General features: G+C 32.6%; 1 protein-coding gene across 1 annotated transcript in view; it reads right to left on the minus strand.

Annotated features, from left to right (window-relative positions):
* The window catches only part of LOC144848319 (uncharacterized), a 35503-nt gene that overhangs the window by 1658 nt on the left and 13946 nt on the right, over positions 1-19899 (minus strand). Inside the window, exons 21-64 of the mRNA XM_078705034.1 lie at positions 19619-19690; positions 19152-19226; positions 18702-18770; positions 18100-18240; positions 17434-17505; positions 17012-17083; positions 16635-16700; positions 16375-16452; positions 15607-15794; positions 15003-15120; positions 14367-14630; positions 13853-14068; positions 13309-13398; positions 13054-13226; positions 12721-12818; positions 12386-12617; positions 12090-12233; positions 11639-11808; positions 10973-11145; positions 10443-10660; positions 10072-10209; positions 9502-9671; positions 9243-9399; positions 8605-8768; positions 8376-8438; positions 8002-8104; positions 7669-7848; positions 7355-7491; positions 6863-7003; positions 6394-6468; positions 6132-6281; positions 5824-5928; positions 5284-5391; positions 4977-5136; positions 4380-4563; positions 4032-4117; positions 3622-3896; positions 3168-3404; positions 2444-2616; positions 1992-2135; positions 1591-1776; positions 923-1020; positions 584-663; positions 211-288 (exon numbers count right to left, since the gene is read on the minus strand). Coding sequence (XP_078561160.1) covers positions 211-288; positions 584-663; positions 923-1020; positions 1591-1776; positions 1992-2135; positions 2444-2616; positions 3168-3404; positions 3622-3896; positions 4032-4117; positions 4380-4563; positions 4977-5136; positions 5284-5391; positions 5824-5928; positions 6132-6281; positions 6394-6468; positions 6863-7003; positions 7355-7491; positions 7669-7848; positions 8002-8104; positions 8376-8438; positions 8605-8768; positions 9243-9399; positions 9502-9671; positions 10072-10209; positions 10443-10660; positions 10973-11145; positions 11639-11808; positions 12090-12233; positions 12386-12617; positions 12721-12818; positions 13054-13226; positions 13309-13398; positions 13853-14068; positions 14367-14630; positions 15003-15120; positions 15607-15794; positions 16375-16452; positions 16635-16700; positions 17012-17083; positions 17434-17505; positions 18100-18240; positions 18702-18770; positions 19152-19226; positions 19619-19690 — 6121 coding nt within the window. The remainder of the gene's footprint in view (positions 1-210; positions 289-583; positions 664-922; positions 1021-1590; positions 1777-1991; positions 2136-2443; positions 2617-3167; positions 3405-3621; positions 3897-4031; positions 4118-4379; positions 4564-4976; positions 5137-5283; positions 5392-5823; positions 5929-6131; positions 6282-6393; positions 6469-6862; positions 7004-7354; positions 7492-7668; positions 7849-8001; positions 8105-8375; positions 8439-8604; positions 8769-9242; positions 9400-9501; positions 9672-10071; positions 10210-10442; positions 10661-10972; positions 11146-11638; positions 11809-12089; positions 12234-12385; positions 12618-12720; positions 12819-13053; positions 13227-13308; positions 13399-13852; positions 14069-14366; positions 14631-15002; positions 15121-15606; positions 15795-16374; positions 16453-16634; positions 16701-17011; positions 17084-17433; positions 17506-18099; positions 18241-18701; positions 18771-19151; positions 19227-19618; positions 19691-19899) is intronic.

Consider the following 19899-nt stretch of genomic DNA (forward strand, 5'->3'; position numbering starts at 1 on the left):
AAGGTTGGTATTAACCACTAATTATGTTTTAGTATAGTTTTGCATTACAATGAATTTCAGTGACAGATCTGGGATTTTTTAATGAGGGTTCAGACTTCAAACTAATAAAATATCAACTAAAGTGCTGAAAATAACTTAATTTTAATTTTATTATTTCCTCTGAAACCGCCCATTTAGTATGCCATTGTACTAACAAGAAAATAGACTTACCTCATCCATAATTCCATTAAAAAAAGTAGAATTATCTCGCCCTAGGTACAACATGGTTTCATTTTCAGAATATGATGTCTTTTAAAAGAACAACAACGAAAATGTTTATGAAACAATATGACAAAGTTAAACATTTGCTTGAATTTTAGGAAATGAATCGGATGATAGCAGCTTTTATGACCTTCATTAATTATAATAATACTTAAATTTTATAAATCAAATGTGAGTTTTGATCTAATAAACTCGCAAGACCAAGTATAAAGGACATTTAACACAAACATTATTATTCCTTCCATCTCTCTTATGCTAAAACTACCATTTTCAAGAAGTAACAGGATAATTCGCATACAATCAATGCTATGCGATGGCTTACCCACGTGACAGGACTAATATTTTCAAGAAAAGCCTCTGTGCCTGACGTGGTTCCATTTAGGAATAATGACAACTCATGATCTGTATTGAAATAAAGTAATTGAAACATTTATACTTGAAAGCATTGTGTCATTATTAAAGAAAAACAAACATCATTGTCTCGTTCTTTAAAGTGTACATGATCAGGCCTAGGGTTTAAAGTCCTTATCCGAGAAAACTTGTTGTATACCATGATAGCAAGTGAGCATATATGTAATGGCTATGGATTACGGTTCGACTGTCTTAACCGTTCGGCCACTCGTATATAAGTAGAAACAGACTACAAAGCCATGCAACTCACTTTGTGCATCATATCTCATTGCAACATGTGTCCAAACATTCTCTCCAATTACTGTTCCATTCGATAAAACACTGCTTCCAAGTTGAGCAGCAATTTTTCTAAAATAAACCAACAGTAGTTTTTAGAAAGAAGAAGAAATTATGTTTTTCATTTGTTTTTTAAATTACAGTTTCTTTTTTTTCGTCAACCCCTACTGTTGAAGCATTCCTCTGTCTCTTTCTACATTTTAGGTCCCAGAACCCTTTTTTTTGTCAACCCCTACTGTTGAAGCATTCCTCTGTCTCTTTCTACATTTTAGGTCCCAGAACCCTTTTTTTTCGTCAACCCCTACTGTTGAAGCATTCCTCTGTCTCTTTCTACATTTTAGGTCCCAGAACTCTTTTTTTTCGTCAACCCCTACTGTTGAAGCATTCCTCTGTCTTTTTCTACATTTTAGGTCCCAGAACCCTTTTTTTCGTCAACCCCTACTATTGAAGCATTCCTCTGTCTCTTTCTACATTTTTGGTCCCAGAAAATGTTGTCCTCAGATAATTACCTGAATGTATTACATCCACTTTGTTAACAAATTGTTACATTTCTGTTTCACAAAACATTATTTTCATATGTTAACATATAAATAAATATTCATATTTATAAACATAGGCCTATAGCCTCTGACCAATTCTTACCCATCTTCAATAAAGAAACAAAATTCGCTGTTTAGTGTACAGATAATTGGCATTTTGGTTGATGGATAACCAGCTGGAAGATTAACCCATGCCTCCAATGTAAAACTATTAGACACTCCAAGATTGGTTATGTTGTTCAAAATGACATAATCATCGTTGCCATCAAAATGCAACGCTTGATTTATTCTGGAATACAATAAACAAACCAAAACAATCAGTGTGTTAAGCCAGGTTTTCACTGTTTATTTATGTTAATCAACAGCTTTGCAGAGAACATTAACTCTACACAGTTATCATTTTCCACCAGGAGCAATTTTATTGCATGTCCGACCACGCTGGTACGATGAACTAAAAATGCTAAGAATTTTTCAGATTGTTTACAATATATTCTGAATACTAACCTATCTGCACATTTGTATGAAAGCTTCGAAAAGATAACATCCGGTTGAGCATACACCATGACCCCTAAGCGACCTCCTACATAAGTGGTATCATAGATATCACCAGAATCTTTTAGAGTGGTTTCCTCTTGTTTTATCACAACTCTGAAAAATATTAAAATAATTATAAACATCATTGTAATCTAATAATAGAAGGGAAAAAGCTTCATAATAGTTCAGTTTGTTAAACCAGCTGGTTAAACAAAGTTCAATTCGTTGTTCAAATCACAGATTGTACCATAATGACATCATCGAACCTCTGGTGTCAGATTATCAACTGGTTTTATCCTTGAAATTAAGCTGTCCAGGGCATATTAGTCCTATTAAATTAGTCTTATAAAAATAAACTACTAATAATAGTATCATATTTTATTCAATTTTAATTCCTTTTTTTTTATTTGACAGTACATTACCTGATGAGTCCTATAGAAGGTCTGTGTGTGAGATACCACCGATACGATGTTTTATGTTCCCAGCCTCTCATCTCAGGATCGTGCCATAACAACTCCACCTCATTATCAGTAGTGTAAGAATACCAAATTGCATCAGAAAGGGTACTAGAGGGCCCAGATGATGATTCTACCTTCTACAAAGATAAAACACCCAAATGTAGCCATTCATATTAAATACTTTTATTTAAATGTGTACACGGTTTATGGGTTTATGGACACTCACTCAACTAAAGGTGAATAGTGGTAATACAAATGGTTTGACTAATTGCAGTAAAATATATCATACTAAGGTCAACAAATGGTAATGATCACCAAAGATATTAACATAAATACATATTCATCATTTGTTCTACATCTTTATCGTCGTTCCACAATCAACATAATTAGGGACTTTTAGATTTGAGTGTCTACTCCAGAAGCCTACTTTAAAGACAGTGGCTGCGTGTGAACTAATGCAAAATGGTAATCCCTACTCGTCTCGAATGTATTAGGGATTTTAAAGCACACACAAGAAGACTCAACCATAACCATACAGCATGGTGAGCCTCGAACCCTTGCAATATTATTATGATTACGTAATACGATTACACTGCCGCACCCTTTATCCTATTTGGTATGTTTGAGTTGGCCAAAAATATACATTATACATTTCTTTCTCTATACTTGAATATTCTAAAGGACTTACCTTAATCTGAATGCCTTTGACAGCAGCCTTATAACTTGGATTATTTAAATTTGCATGTTTCCACATGACAATGTAAAACTTTCGGTTGCTCTGGTAACCAAACACAAACCCCATATAGCTATCACCATTTTGACTGTTCACATACATTGTTCCAGAGTAATCAACAGCTCCGACACGGTCAGATCCAATCAGCATGGTTGGCATTTCTGTATCAATAATTTGTTGAGCTTCCTTCCCCTATTCAGAAATATTCGCCAATTTTGATAACGTTGAAAGGAGACAATTTTAGGTAATTTATTAATTAAAAAAAAACAGTCATTACAAAAATATATATATATATTAAATAGTAGGACATGATTTAGGAACTTTTGGGCTTCATGAAAAGGTTTTAGAAAGACCAGTTAGTGGAGAATAAGTGTGCTAGCTATAGACCTATTAGGCCTAATAAACTTACATCATTTAGGACAGCCCATTCGGGATCTGCAGCATTTGCAAGACTTGTGTCAAGGTTTACAGTGATGTGGTTCTCGAAGCTTGTACTCTGATATTCATATACTTTCATGCAGTTATCTTCTTCATTAATGACACCATCTCCATCATAATCATCTTGACAGACATCACCAAGACCATCACCATTACTATCAGTTTGGTTTGCGTTAGTGGATAGAGGGCAGTTGTCATCCGAGTCCGTTACACCATCACCATCTTTATCATTGTCACACATATTACCTTTTAAGAAGGATCAATGTATTTCATGCATATTAAATCCATGTTAAAATTATGTTTCAGTATATTATTTAGTTGTTATATAAGGCTATATGAGACTTAAACATAATTGTTTAACATAGCAAAATTCTAACTCACCTATGCCATCTAGATCTCTGTCAGATTGGTCTGGGTTCGGTACAGTCTCACAATTATCAAACTCATTGATAACACCATCTCCATCACTAGTGAAAAAAGGAATTTTAAAATAGTTTCTGTATTTTGTACACAATAGATTAATTTTAAAATACATTTAAAAGGTGTAAAGCTAATATGATATGAGAACAAACAATACCTATATTCAAAGTCATATTGTAACATGTATTGTTCAGAAGTTGGGTATTTTAAACAAATAAATAACAAATCTAGATGATTACAAATGTTATTCTAATTCATTATAATCTTTCCGTAACCCCTCATCTAAAAGAACAAAACATTCCCATTTACAAATCTTTATCAGTGGCACCAACTACATCACATAAATCTCCATAGCCATTTTGATCTGTGTCTGTTTGAGCAGAATTAGAGGTTCCGATGCAGTTATCACAATCATCCCCAACACTATCACTATCCTCATCTTCCTGACCACTGTTTGAGATGAGAGGGCAGTTATCAGAACCATCAACAACACCTGTAAAAAACACCAATATATTATGATGTGGCTAAAAGGTAAAAAAAAAGTTATATATTATAAGTTAACTATTTTTTTTATAGTGGTCTTTATTTAGATGATAATTCTATACATCTTGAAGTTGTCAAGTGGTTAAAGTAGTACAGTTGCAACCCGTAGCTCTCCCCCAACCATTAGAACATGCTTTTCGTGGTCAAGGTGAAGTCTTTCCGAACACACATGGCCTATGTTCACTGTAAAGAAAACATTGCATCTCTCGGAAGAGTATGTCACTCCAGTGTACTGGTCTGTCTCCTGTCGTTCATGATGGCGTTGTACTCTGGCTGCAATGGGTCCATAGAAATTTGAATTTACATGATTGAAGATGAATATTATCAAACAAGAAAGGTCAGCCTTAAGAGGTAAATACTTGCCATCGCCATCATCGTCGGTATCACATGCATCGCCTTCTCCATCTTCATTGCTATCTAGCTGGTCACTATTGGCATCATTGGGACAATTGTCACAAACGTCACCAACACCATCTGAATCTGAGTCACTTTGGTCAATATTTGCCACAAATGGGCAGTTGTCCTATCAAACGAATTATTTTGTTTTATAATATTCATAGGTTGAATGTTTGAACCCATCTTCGAATATAAATACTAATTTCTTAAACTATCATTTAATTTGAAGAAATTTAACAAATGCAAGTTGTAAGAATTCAAATTTGTAACTTACACTTGTGTCATCTATATTGTCGTTGTCATCATCAGTATCACAGATGTCCCCAATCTGGTCGCCATCTTGATCTTCTTGCCCACTGTTTGGAATATTTGGACAGTTGTCCTGAAAATGACAGAAATAATGCTCCGTGCATTTAAGAATCACCAGACAAGATTATCAAACCGTAGTAACTTTTTAACAAAATACAGTATAAAAACTATAAAAACAATAGTATGCACCGCAAACCTAGTCACTAATATAGTACTACAACCAAGGCAATCTAACAACAGGATGCTGAGCTCCGGAGTTTATTTGTGGCAGTCAACCTTTTGAATGATTTTCGATTGACAATATTGGCTTCCTCAAATGTTCGGTTAGGAGACACCGCGTCGCGGAGAATATAATGTTATACAGACATAAGGCAAATAACTGTTACGAGTTCCTATCTTGGCAAGGCAGTTTAAATGATTTAATTTAGGTTTTCTTTTTAAATATTTTTTTTCTTCCTCAATCATTAAAAAGGCAAATTTTTATTTTGTTCTAATACTGACTTACTTTATGACATGATATATCTATACAAGGCAGATTATTCAGGGGTAGTCCATCTGTGTCGATATCAACTTCACAAAAGACTCCATTACCAGCAAAGCCATCATTGCACTGCAAAAATTAAAATAAATGTTGGGAAAATTCATTAAAATTCATATTAAATAATCAAATCAGTGAAATGTTCTGTAATTGTTGATTTAAATGATGTATAAAACATTTTTGTTTAAATTATCTGAAGGAATCCAAGTACTGTACAAGAGTAAAAAATATCACATTTGGTGACCATGGTGACCATCTTGTGACCAATCTCTTACCTCACAGACAAATTTGCCAGCACCTGTAGACGTGCACGTGGCATTGTAATGGCAGTTTGCTACGCCTGTTGCACAGTAATCTCCTTCAGTGCATCCAATATAGCCGTTACCAAGATAACCAGCTGGACAGTAACTGCAATAATAACTTCCCTAAAATTTAAAAGGAAACACCAACATTAACTGTATAATAGTGTCTACAGATAAAATGATAAAACTTTACAAACAAAACATCCCTTTCTCACTGAATAAATTGTCAACTTACTGCAGTGTTGACACATTCTGACAATGGATCACAAAAATTGTTTCCAGTTTCACATTCATCGAAGTCAATACATTCCTAAAAGAGAAGTAAAAAAACGAATACAAAAATAATTAGCTCAAGTACTGTAGATGCTAAACAAAGACTTTGTTGTATTATCCGATGTTCATTTAGTAGGCCTATAAAGTTTTTACTAGACCGATGATGATAATGAATTATAAAACAGTTTAAGGTTCATAATTAAAAATAAGTTATTAGAAATGTTCTTTTTTCCCAAACCAAACAATCAGTATGTAAACTAAGGTTCAGTTACTTGATTCTGTAATTTCCTGCAGCGACAATACTGAATTTACTAAACGCAGCTAGGCTCTTTTTTTTACTGACTTTCTGCTTTAGAAATGCTCAAATAATTTCATTCTTAGTTTATATAGTTTAACTTCACTTTATATACTTAGCTATAAATAATTCTTACTTGTTGATTATTAATGGCATCTTCAAGGCCAATACCATGAGGGGTTACACCAGAGTAACCTGGAGGGCATCCACCACACTCATAACCTGGATCTAAGTCAATACAAGAACCAGCATCCCAGCAAGGTGTAGCTAGTGTACACTAAGAAAAGAAAGTGAAATATGAATACTGTATTAGCATTCAATGGCCTGAAACAATACACTGTGTTGTAGCAATATTTTCTCTTAAAGATGTATTTTCCCCCAAAAACATGAAAAATGAAGATTAATAAATCAGACTTTAAATAGGTTTATTGTTGCAGTTTTAGTTAATCCTTTCTATAAAAAAAATAAAAAGAATAATTCTTTCAAATTGTCAAATTTAATCAATTGGTAATTATTACAACCATAATGAATCGAGAATTGTAGCCACAATTAACTTTCAGCATATTGGTGCCTTATCTGTTAATACTAGTGTCAATAAAATTGAAGAATTACTATTGTTTTATTCTACCTCATCAATATTTGTACACGTCATTCCGTCTCCCTCGTAACCTGTAGGGCAATCCCTGCATCCATAGTAAGGATATGAATCAGTATTGAAACACACTGCTCCTGGAAAGCATGGAGTTATTTGTGCCATGCATGGGCCTAGAATTCAAATTCAAAAGATTTTCTACATTATTCATATTAGTTATTTACAGAGAGACAGGCAACATACATTTCACATAAGTGTTTAGAACTGCCAGAGTTTCACAATATAAATAAACTAAAATCATTATAACATTTTGGTCAGCCATTTGAAGTAACAGTAAAAACTACACTTACATGCTGAAACACTTGGACAAGTTTTGCAAACACCACAATCTCCAGCCGACCATTCAAATACCCCACATGGTTCACATTCCCACTTGCCTTCAGTGCTGGTGTAGCCTTCAGGACAGCAATCGCATGATCCCTGTCTGGTTAAATTCTGATAAGAACCAGGAGCACAGGGTATACAGAATTCTGAAAATACACATGTGCGATTTCATCATCTTGTCATTGGCACAATAGTCATCCAGTATAAATTCTTACCCACTGTGGTTGAGAAGTACATCTTATATAAGATAACTTTAATGGCAGATTGATTTAACAATGAGCAAACATTATTATTCATACCTGTGTCATAGCCTTGTGAGTAAGTACCACGTCCACATTCAGTCTGCTTACCATCAAAACATGCAGTTCCAACTTCACAGAGGGTACAAGATTCTGGGCAGTACTAAGTAGTTTAAAAAATACATTATGTATGAACATGACATATAATTTGCAGAAGTATACCTGTAACCAATAGTTTTGGAGGTTTGGAGATGCGTTACACATTTCTAAAGGAGAGTTTTCACAATATTAATTGGCAGTGATGCTGCTTTAGAATCCTAAAATAGGAAGATATTATAATAATAGTCGATTGATATTTTAAGATTTAAGAATTTAATAAACATAGTCTCTCGATCCAAAATTATTTATTATATAATTGTTATCATATACTATACCGTGGTATTGCATCTTCCATGGTGATATGTAGGGCATAATGTGGCATATCCATCATCACAAACCTGAAGAAATATAGGGAAAATAACATTTACAGGAATTCCAATTGAACATATAGCTACCACAGGTGATAGATGTAGGCCTGTTGTGGTTTTACTTGGAATTTGAATTTAAAACAAAAACATGTTTAACTGAATTATGTTATTGAAATTTTAAACCAAGCAAGCTCACCCATCCATCTGGGCATTCTGAACATTCTGAAGCATGGCCAAAAGAATGCTCTGTTGGACTACGATCACATGTCAGAGCATCTTCGTCACAGCGTCCACACATTCGTTGGATGCCATCTCCGATACAGTAATATGTTGCCTCACAACGCTGACATTCAGTCAAATCTTAACAAAAACAAAACAATTGTAACTCAATATTATCAAATACCCAAAAGTAGATGGAGAGATGATCTGAGAAAATATAACTAGTTAAGAATAGCAAAAAGAGAAGCAAATGGATAGTTTTTGGAGTGATATGTACTGCAGTGGACTGACAAATCCTGAAGAAGAAGAAGATTAAGTACTTTTTTGTAAGGTCCAACAAAGATAGTATTGACCTTCAAATACCTTCAAAATATTGTATGTAAATTAATTTTCAAGTAAGTCAGTATATCAATCACATACTTATTAGATTGTGTCAATTTAACTACCTTAGATGGTACTTAAGATAGTAAACTACTTATAAACCATTGCATTGTTTTTATTTGTTTTTGTTGTCAGATGACAGTAACTGCAATTTCTTGTGTAGTTTTGAAGGAAGAATATATTTATCCAAATCAAGCAAATGTTGAATTTTAAAAATCTTAAATCTCAACTTACATCTAAATCTTTGATCTGTACTGCACCCTCTAACTTCTAGTCTCATTGCAACAGATCCTTCCCATGTTTTTGGTATGATCCGGATGTACTGAGCATAATAGTCTTTGCCAAAGAAATTGGCTTTTACCGAGGATTGATCAGTGTTTCCAGTAAATACCTATTCAAGAATATTTGTATTGGAATAGCAATGTTTGAAATGTATTATATCAAATTAACAGATTAAAGAATTATTTATAAATAACGTACTTGGTGATCTTACCTCCCCTAAGCTTGTCCATGTAACAGTATCATTTGAGAACTCTATTTGGTATTGAGTAACCCAAGATTCAAAGTCTGCGGTACCTTGTGTAACGACTCCAGTAAAGACATACGGTGCAAGCATATCTACTTGAAACCATGGACTTAAATCTGTTCCTCCAGCTACCCAGCCTAAAAATGCAATGTTTAACACTAAAGGATAGAATAACGAATATCGGCTCCATTGCATGAATGAAGCAAGAAGGTTACCTAGATAAAAACGGTTTATGTACTTTCTATAATAGAAATAGCAATTGTAATGATGATAAGTATGCAGTGGAGCAGTAAAAACACAGAGATTGGAATTTATAGATCTGAAGAAAACAACTGCAGAAAATAATTTTGGTAAAGAAAGTAATATTCAAAATCGAATTTGGAGCTAAACCAGTGATGTGAAAGATAGGACGGAGAGTTGTTATACGTGACACAAGATCAAATAAATTAAGTATCCGCCACAAGATAGCGTATCAAGAATTCAACCAGTAATGTCTTTGGATAAAAACATAGCAGCTTAGATACATCATTATCTCACCAGATCCAGCGGGAATGTCAGGATCTTCTTTGATAAACAGGCGTCCTCGTTCAGGTTCATAATTTTCTTTACTGCTTGATGCTGATAACTGAGAATCTTGAATGGAACCAGAGATCAATCCAAGATTTTTCTTACAAGCTATTATTGAAAAAAAAAATCAAAATATATAGTACCAATCAAAACAATAAGTAATTGTACGTCTGGAAATAGTTCTAAATCTGAATTTTATAATGGCTACTAATAATTCGAAAACTAAAACAGTTGCATTGTTATTCGCAAACAAAAAGGTCCAGAATGAAAAAAAAAATCGAAGATAAAATCAACACCATAACCCTGTGTAATGTACTGTACAATTAAAACTGATTTCTTACCCAAGTCACTCATGTAATACTGGGGTACGCGTAGATAAAATTCCCCTGTACTGTAGTCTATGTCCATGTATGTTGGAATATCATCATTCAGGAGATCACGCAAACATGTTTCACTCAGCGTTACATTTACCATAGCTGTGTCACCTCTAGGTGGTGTGCCTCCGTCAATAGCTGCTATGGTTATTTCTAGTGTGGTGAATGTTTCATTTAGCAGAGGTCTGAAATAAATACATTAAAAGCATTTACTTTTTGTTACTGATCGATGAGAGCACTATTACTTTTTTGTATTCTATAGGCCTAGCAAAAGAATAAATCATAATGCACAAGAACTACAGAGAGACCAACATTTCGCATGTTAAGAAAATTCACTTAAACATGTACTTAATGTCTTTTTATATTTGTTTCATATTTAGGGCCTCATAAAATCAACTGTAAACATATACTCGATGCATATTTCAATCTTAATTATAATTTGTATATGACCTAATAGTTGTTTTAATAAATGGTGTAATAGACCTATCATTACATACGTCTCAATGAATATTCCACTTGTATGATATGTGACAATTCCATTATCTCCACCATCGGCATCAGTTGCTGTCAAATTTCCCAAAGGATTCATCTGCATGGGTGGAATTGGGAAGAAACTATAGCTGGCATTTGACAAGATGGGGCAATTGTCATTTACATCATTGACAAATATCTGAAAAAGGTAAAAACGTGATATAAAAAACGTCAGGCCTACGTATTGCACAAAAGGAGGGAAATAACAGAAACAGCACTAGCAGTGGCAAACTGAGTTTAAAAAGTGTAATAGTACAAGATTGAGTTAATGATCAAAATGTCAAATTGTTCTCTTATTTTTTATTAACATGATTTATTAAGTGATCACATAAGTCGAGGAATGCAATCTTCTTGGGTTGTTGATGGTACTTTGAGTAGGTAAATCTTCTTCAAACAAGATACATTAAGTTTTGAGCAGATCTTTCTTGCAAACATCATTTACTCTTCTTTTATTTTATACTCAAAGCGCTCAATTGATTTTAGGAGTATAATCTCAGTGGATTTTGTAAAAATACTTTGAGTGCCACCTAAACTATTCTCTAGTTGTAATCGGGGTTGGATTTTGTGAAGATACTTTGAGTAGCTAGATCTGCTTTTAAATCAAACCAGATAACATATGTTTCCTATCTCACCTTGACAGTGATTGAACCAACTGTAGGTGGTGATGCATTGTCATCTATGACTTCAATAATCAGCAGATACTCGCTAACTTGTTCATAATCAATGGTTGTTGCTATTGTAATCAATGCCTTGTCAGTTCCAATATCGAATTCTTGGGATCCACCGATATTTGGTTCTTGATCTAAAAAAATGTGCCGAAATGTTGGATTTCATTAAACATTTTCAACTAATTGAAAACCAACTAGTACTTGAACTTATTCAACTTATTATGCTTTCATTATATAGAACATTTTTTACTATTGAATAATTATCAAACATTATTTTTTAATTTTAGAATACAGGTATTTGTAATTTTAGAATGACTTATGGTGATACAGAAACTTTCTATTATTCCGTGTGAACTTCCATGGCATAGCTTTGGATTATTGGACTAAAAAGAAACTACGGTTCCTTTATTCTTACCTCCTATTGTTGATTCTGTACAAATATAGAAAGTAGTGCCATTGATGGTTTCTGTTTCTGGAGGTGTGGCAGCGGTTGGTGGATTTCCTGCATTAATGTTGTCAGTAGTATAATTTTTAATAGTAAAGTGGCGTCCTTCATTACCTGTAAAATGCAAGTCCATGCACAACCAAGAATTTCAACTATATATCAACATGTCATTGTTTATTGTTAGATTTTAATTCCATTCAGTTACTTTACTGAAAGGGATCAACATCTCCATTTGTGAAATTATATAAATATAACTTTAGGCCTACCTGAAACAATCGTAACATTATAATTGGGGCCAGTAGAGAAGGCATCAGCAACCCATATTGTTTCAATAATCCCATCAACATACAGGTCTTCATCAATAGTTATAGCATAATCAGCAGGTGGTTCGTCTACCTTAAGATCCAGAAACGACACGCCTTGCATTTCAAAGTAGAATTTGGAAATACAAGGTTCACGCTCGGTCAAAAACATGTCAAAACGATAAGTTCCTCCGACCTAAAACAAAAATATTTTTATAAACATTGCATCTCAAAAAGCATGTATAAAGCCCACACATGTGTATTGCACACAGAGTTCTTACTTTCCATACTTTACTTACTGTCAAGTCTAGATAGGCTCGTTCAGAGTTGACATATTCAGTTGTAACACAAACCCCATCTACTATAGTTCCTTCTTGTGGTATGACATATCCACCACCTGCAACAAAGCAATATCATTTCTACATTGATTTTTCCCAATCTAAAAAGAAATCTGCTCCTGTGATCTATCAGCGTAGTAAGATTGTGATAGTGTATATGCCTAAATGTTATGTAATAACCATAAGTAATGGCCATTTTCTTGAAAGTTTCAATTTTCCTGACAGTTTCGCCTTCCATAAATGATTGATAGATCCTAACTCAAATATTTAAATCTAAACATTAATCAGTCTTACCATTTGCATTTGATAGTTTTATGCTCTTGCAATAATCAGGATCTGTTGCGCCTCCAACAAGAACCTGAATAACTAACACCTTATTGACATACAACCACAGTTCATCTCCTCCACCCAGTGTTATATTCTCTGTACCTTGAAATACAATTCCTGTTCTCAACACGCTTGTAAATCTATGGATAAATAATATATTTGTTTCATTTAAGAATAAATCTTTATTGTTAACTATTAGCTAAAACAAACCAACGTAATTACCCGAAATTATGAAGAACAAAAGCACAATCTCTTTGGCCTTCTGATGTGTAACCTAAGCCATCAACTGGGAAGTATTTATCTGTATAGTACCTAGAAAAAAACGCATGGTTTAACGTTATATCAGTAATATAAACCATTATTGGATTCATAATGTGGCAATAATAATAGTCAAGTTGGGAGATTGGTTTTCTGTATTTGAGGTGGGTTACTAGGTAAGTGAGCAAGGAGAAAATAATTCAGGCTTAAGTGGTTCTTTGAATGAGTAGTCAGATTTACACTTTGAACAAAAATATATAAGTCTGTTTCTGAAAAAAAGATTGTAGATCCTAACAATTGAGACTTTTCTTATTCTTTTAGAATAAAACCTTATTTCCTCCATTTTGATTTCTCAGTTCCTCAAAATTCGAGTCTTACTTGAAAACTGCAGCATCATTTAATTGAAACTTTGCATTACTCTATATTCTACACAGGTTTGGTAGATAATGTTACACATGTTTTTATTTGTTAGTTTGGTATATAAACATAAAATACTAAAGAGTATTACCTGTGTATAGGATCATCAAGTGAAGATGTATTTAGCCACGGAATTGTGAGTGTTCCTTCTATGACAAAATTGTTTGAGTTATCCCGAAACCACTCGGAGAAAGAATCGCCAGAGGGATTGTCAGAAATGGCTAGCCAACCTCCATAAGGACTGGATACATATTCTGGATTTGTGATCAGACTTTTCTGGGCTGCTGTGAAATCTGGATGACTTACACTGAAAGTCAATATTTTTATATAAATAGTTCATGTTTTGAACTAGGATGAAATTAACTATTCTTGAAAATCTAGATTATTGCACACTTCAGATTTAATACTGCAATTCACAAGCTTTATCTTTGCATCTGAAGAAATTTATTGTATAAATATAATGACAGTTAATTTAAATGTATATACAGGTGTTAAACTTGATAGTACTATACCGATAAATTCACAAATAATCAAATCTAATGTTAGTACAATACCACGTCATTATGCTGTTTTGTGATTGTTGGTTTATAGTATAAAACAATTACCTAAAATCATAATATGTAAATGATAACAAAATATCAGTTCCATCAACATCAGTCTGGTTACTGGATATTGCAGTATTTTCTACTGTTGTTATGTGATATGGTTCACTGGCAGCGCCTGTATATCCATTGGCAGTTAACTGAATAGTGCATGTGTAGTCTGTTCCGTATTTGGTGCCGTATGTTTCATCCATCAGTAGGTATGTGTTGTTTGTATAACCAGTAAGTGTTGTAGCAGTATCACTTGTACAAATAACTGTGTAACTCCTGATAACATTTAATACAAATACCATAGTTAAATATTATAATAATTCAGTCCCTTAATTTGGGTTCGATTTCAAACACAGTGCTAAATCTGTTATACACCACATCGTATACATAACAATAGTACGATTGATACCTGCTGGAGAAATTGCTGTTAAGAATAGAAACTATTAACTAGACAAGCCTGAGTACCAGGAAAAGATGTGTATAGGTGACAGTTTACTATACTACTATGGCATAGTTCCAACAAATAGTATAGATCCATTTTCCAAAGATGATGGATGTAGGAGAAAGGAGGGAGAAGGCAGTCAAGCGTCACCTCAAGGCAGCCACCAACTTATACCAATTTAAGTAAAAATGCTACTTTATACATACCAAGAACTGGTGTCTATTGTAGAATTCACAGTATCTGTTGGATTGAGAATACTTGGGTGTGACCAGTTTGCCAACAGTTCATTTGGATTTGGTGAAAACAGATTTATATTTTCTGCATCTGTAAAATACAACAATACAATTTTAAAACAATCCAAGAAAAATGAAAAATTATATTTCTTATTATATTTATAAATAATAGTAAGTTTATGGTCGAAGGAGAATATGTTCATGGGCTGTAAGATTGACTTAAAATAATTGAATAAAGTTCAATGAATGAAAATATTCTCATCATTCAACGAATATAAGACAAACTTCATTTAATTAATTCGTTGCTCATATCTTAAATATAATGTCAAAGGCACATTTTGATTGTGAAGTAAAGCAGTTAAAATGTCTTATTGTACAGATCGGGCATTTTTCAATCTAACATTCTCAAAATGTTTTTAAAAACTGAGAGGGCAATAGTAGCTTCAATCATTCAAATGGAAGAAAAATAATAATAGGTCAACTAAATAAGAAATTAAAGTACACACATTGCATGTCTCATCCTAATCTTATACACCATATTAGTTTATGTTTGATTTTGATACCAGTTAGAACTTACTGCATTGAAACAGACTTGTGTAAACACCCTTGGTAAAGTAAGTATTTTCTTCTGTCATACTGGTAACAAAAGTAACACCCTGAAGTGCAGATGGTTCCATACACTCGCCTCCAAATATTGACTCATTTACAGAAAGAAATGAGAAGTATGTGTCACATGTACAGCCAATTTTATTGTTACCTAAATCACTGTAAATAAGAATTGGTTTTTCGAGATAATCATTCTTTATAATAATATTAAAAATATGTTTATGCAGGATTATCTACCAAGATAACTTTCATTTCTTACTGTTGAATATTGTTTATAGAAATAGTTCAAATAGATTTATGAATGTATACTTTATGAGAAATTTAAGACTCGGCTCCCCGTACACTCGTAAAACACCATAATAAAAACATTATTACAGAAGAAAATACATAAAAACAGAAAAAAAAAGATTTTAAAAAGCAATTACGAATATCAAAATAGAAAATAAATACTGTACTTAGTGGTGTATAAATAAATAAGGTTAATGATAACATTTATTTAATTATTAAAAAGCATGTTTCATCATTGTTAGTTTGAATAAGTATATTGTTGTGTACTATAATTTTAGAAGAGATAAATTATTTTTATAGAACTTATATTAACATGATGAAACAGACGCAGTTATTAGAAAGAAAATGAGATAAACTGCTTCTCACATAAAATGTGTAAACAAAACCATTAGATTAAGATTACACATTTAGTTTCAAACCACAAAGTCCAATATACAGTAACTGTACTTACAGATTTGTTAGGTGTGTTGTATCAATTCCAGCAAAAGCATTTTCACCTAAACTCTTAATCGCATTAGCATTCAAATTCCTGAAAAACAGTGAGGTATATTTAAATATGAAAATAAAGTTGACCAATAAAAGTTTTAGATATCCGGATTCATTTCACATTTACTTTTCGAAATAATTTGTACTTGTTTTTTACTGTAGCACACAAACAAAAACAAAAAGAAAATTCCTACAGTGTAATAGGAAATGAAATGTTTTTCTTACAATGTTTGCAGATTTGGTAAAGAGACAGTAGTTGGCCAATGTTCGATGTTGTTGTTACTCAAATAGCTGTCAAAAAAGTGAAAAAACAATGGTAAAAGTAACTAAATAATTCCACATGACATTTGCCTGTAAATCAGTCTAATTCGGAGAGTTAAGAAAGGTAGAAAGTAATACAACATTCTACTATTATTAAGGCAAGTTATGTATACCCTATTGCGATGTCTCAAATATTGTTTAGCCAAGAAAATTGAAGCAATTTTACAAATAATGGAAAATAGAATATCATGTTATAGTGACTCTGTTGTTTTGGGGGTCCCAGGACATTTTTGATGTCGAATAAATAAATGAAATGAATGAAATAAATAGATGCTACTTACATATGCATTAAATTTGTAAGGCCATTAAAAACATCATCTCCTACCTCAGCTATCAAGTTGTTTTGAAGGTTTCTGTTTTTAAAAAAAGAAGATTTAAGTTTGGTTGGAACACAAATCACAAGCAATGGAATATTATGAACTGTCACGTGTGTTGCATCTTGCATTAGTGAGAAAACGCTTAAACCAAACATTACACTCTTCCTATTTTTAGTCGCGTACAAACGCGACTCTACAGCTCACTATGTTGGTCCGTCGGTCGGTCGGTTAGTCGGTCAGTTCGTTGGTCGGTAAACACTAGCACAAATTTGAGCACGCGACTGCAGCCATGTATATAGCCTTGTTTAAAAAAAACCTAAAACACAATTTAGTAAACTAATGTGTATACTGATTTAAATATTGTAATGACGTGACATGTTACTTACATTGTTTGCACAGATGTCAATCCATCAAAGGCAAGCGTGCCCAACTCAACAAGAGCATTGTCTGATAGATCTCTGTAAAAATAGAAATAAGAGAAATATCTAAATTATGAATCTAATACAAAATACCACTAAGCAGCAGCATTCTGGTATCTTTGAGAAACAAAATATACTAGACTAAACAAACTTTTGTAATTAATAATTGAAAAAATTGTAATTTTTACTTTTAATAATGAATTCCAAACTCAACTTTTATACCATTTTTACTTTACATCGGCCGGTGTATCATTTTAACTTTTTAATCATCAATAACTACTCCATTAAAGGCTCCATATTTTCTGAATTTAATCACCCCTTCCCTGTTTTTTTTTTATGGCTTCTGCTGCAGGCATGCATACATTATGTATGCCTACTAGTTAAAACTAAAACCTACTCAACACAAATATATTTTTCTGTAAGATCATTACAATATTATACACTTTGATTATAAACATTTTTACCACCGAAAATAGTTCTGTAATCTGTTCTGTACCATTAATTATTTATAAGACAATTCTCTAACGTAAATTAAATTTAATTATTTCCTATATATCCAATAATGTGTCTTTGTGTGTCAGCAGCTCACAGTGCTGCACTAAAACCAACAGAAACAAAACATGAACAACTTACAGTGTCAGAAGACTTGAGTGGCTTGTAAAAGAACCATCTGGAATGCTGGCAATACTATTGCCCGATAAATCTAGTTCGTTAATAGTCTGTCCAGATAGGGCAGTAGCTGGGAATTCTGTCAAGGCATTGTTCGAAAGATAGCTAAAACAATATTCATTGTAATGATGTTAATGTTTAAAACATATCATTTCAGAATTTTGTAGTGACTTTCATTATTAGGCATATTATTATAACTAGGTATTAAATAGACTTAGACAAATGAGTGGTATATGCCTAACTTTTTTAAGCTAAAGTGGCATATCATTCATTATCGTCTTTGAATAATTTTTTCGTTTTACAATTATTTTAAAACAGCAATTACAAGATCTGAAGATTAAGTCAAATCTATATAAGATCTTTACATTATTACTATTAACTATGAGAACAAAATAATCTCATCTCCATTAATTTTTCATTGAAAATACTGTATCAGAAGTACATTATGCGCTACTCTATGACTAAAAATGGCACTACCTATTCATCTTTTCGAAATGTTACGTATTTTTGAAAAAGAGGAGATTATTGCGTTATACAGTACGTTCTTTGCATTTCAATTTACTCACATAAATGTAGTAGAAACACCATCGAATGTGTTGCCAGGTATTGATGTAATCTCATTATTTTCCATGTGCCTTTAGGAAACAATATATAATCTTATAGAGTACTTTACTTGTTCTTCTAATGTAAACTTTCTGTTTATAGTCCCTAAAGTAAGATTACATTGTATCCTTACCCATAATATGTTATCAGACATGTTTACGTATTTGGACAGTGAATTTGATTTTTTGCAGTCAAACACACTTTATGTCGTTGAATCAAACATGTATTCTCTAAACAAGCTTATTTTTCTCAAATCTTAATATATTCAATGTGATATACAATTAAAAAAACATTGTCTGACTGCAGAACAATTATGGTTGATTAGACAAAGTGGTTTCCTTATCTTAATTGATAAAGGTAATTTGCAAATATGACAATCCACTATTGATATAATGAAAAGAATCTATACTTACAATTCATAAACCGAGGATCCACTATCACCAAACATGTTTCCCTTTAGTGTTGTGATGCCGTTATATTTAAGATCCCTTTCGAATATATATAATAAATTATATAAAATACAATAAAATGTTTGTGTTTTCTGTAAGTGGTGGAAATGGAAATATGACTTATACTAATCGTCTAAGGTACATCATTTTTGTGTGTTAGATTTAACTATTCATTTGGTTGTGGGGGTGGGGGACAATATACATATTCAAGTTCAATTTTAATCATAAATCATAACACTCTATTGATGAAAAACGTAAACACTACTGTGTCGACAACTACCTTGCAAATTAAACTATTCAAAAGTCTGTTTATAAACGTATACATTTCCATTGTTACAAAAATATTTTAAGATCATATCAACCTTCCTCTTCTCCTCCTTACCTAGTTTTCTTTAAAACGTGTTAAATTCCAATGAATGTATTTTACTCACAGTTGATCAGTTACGGTAACTTTTGAAAATGCTTCTTCTTCAATTGTTTTTATACTGTTAGGATATAAATTCCTGTTGGTAAAAACATAAATGTTATCCAATTAACAATTCCTCAGCATATATATACATAACATTTGCACTACCTACAAATGTATGAGAAAAATGTATTATTTATTGAATAATTTTTCATGCATGGATGGTAATTTGCCTATGTAACAAAAGGATAATAATGGGAAGAGCTTTCGATTTGCGATGACCTATGACCAAAATATGTCATTGGA

Source organism: Antedon bifida, chromosome 7, assembly GCF_963402885.1.
Source record: "Antedon bifida chromosome 7, ecAntBifi1.1, whole genome shotgun sequence".
Lineage (NCBI taxonomy): Eukaryota > Metazoa > Echinodermata > Crinoidea > Comatulida > Antedonidae > Antedon > Antedon bifida.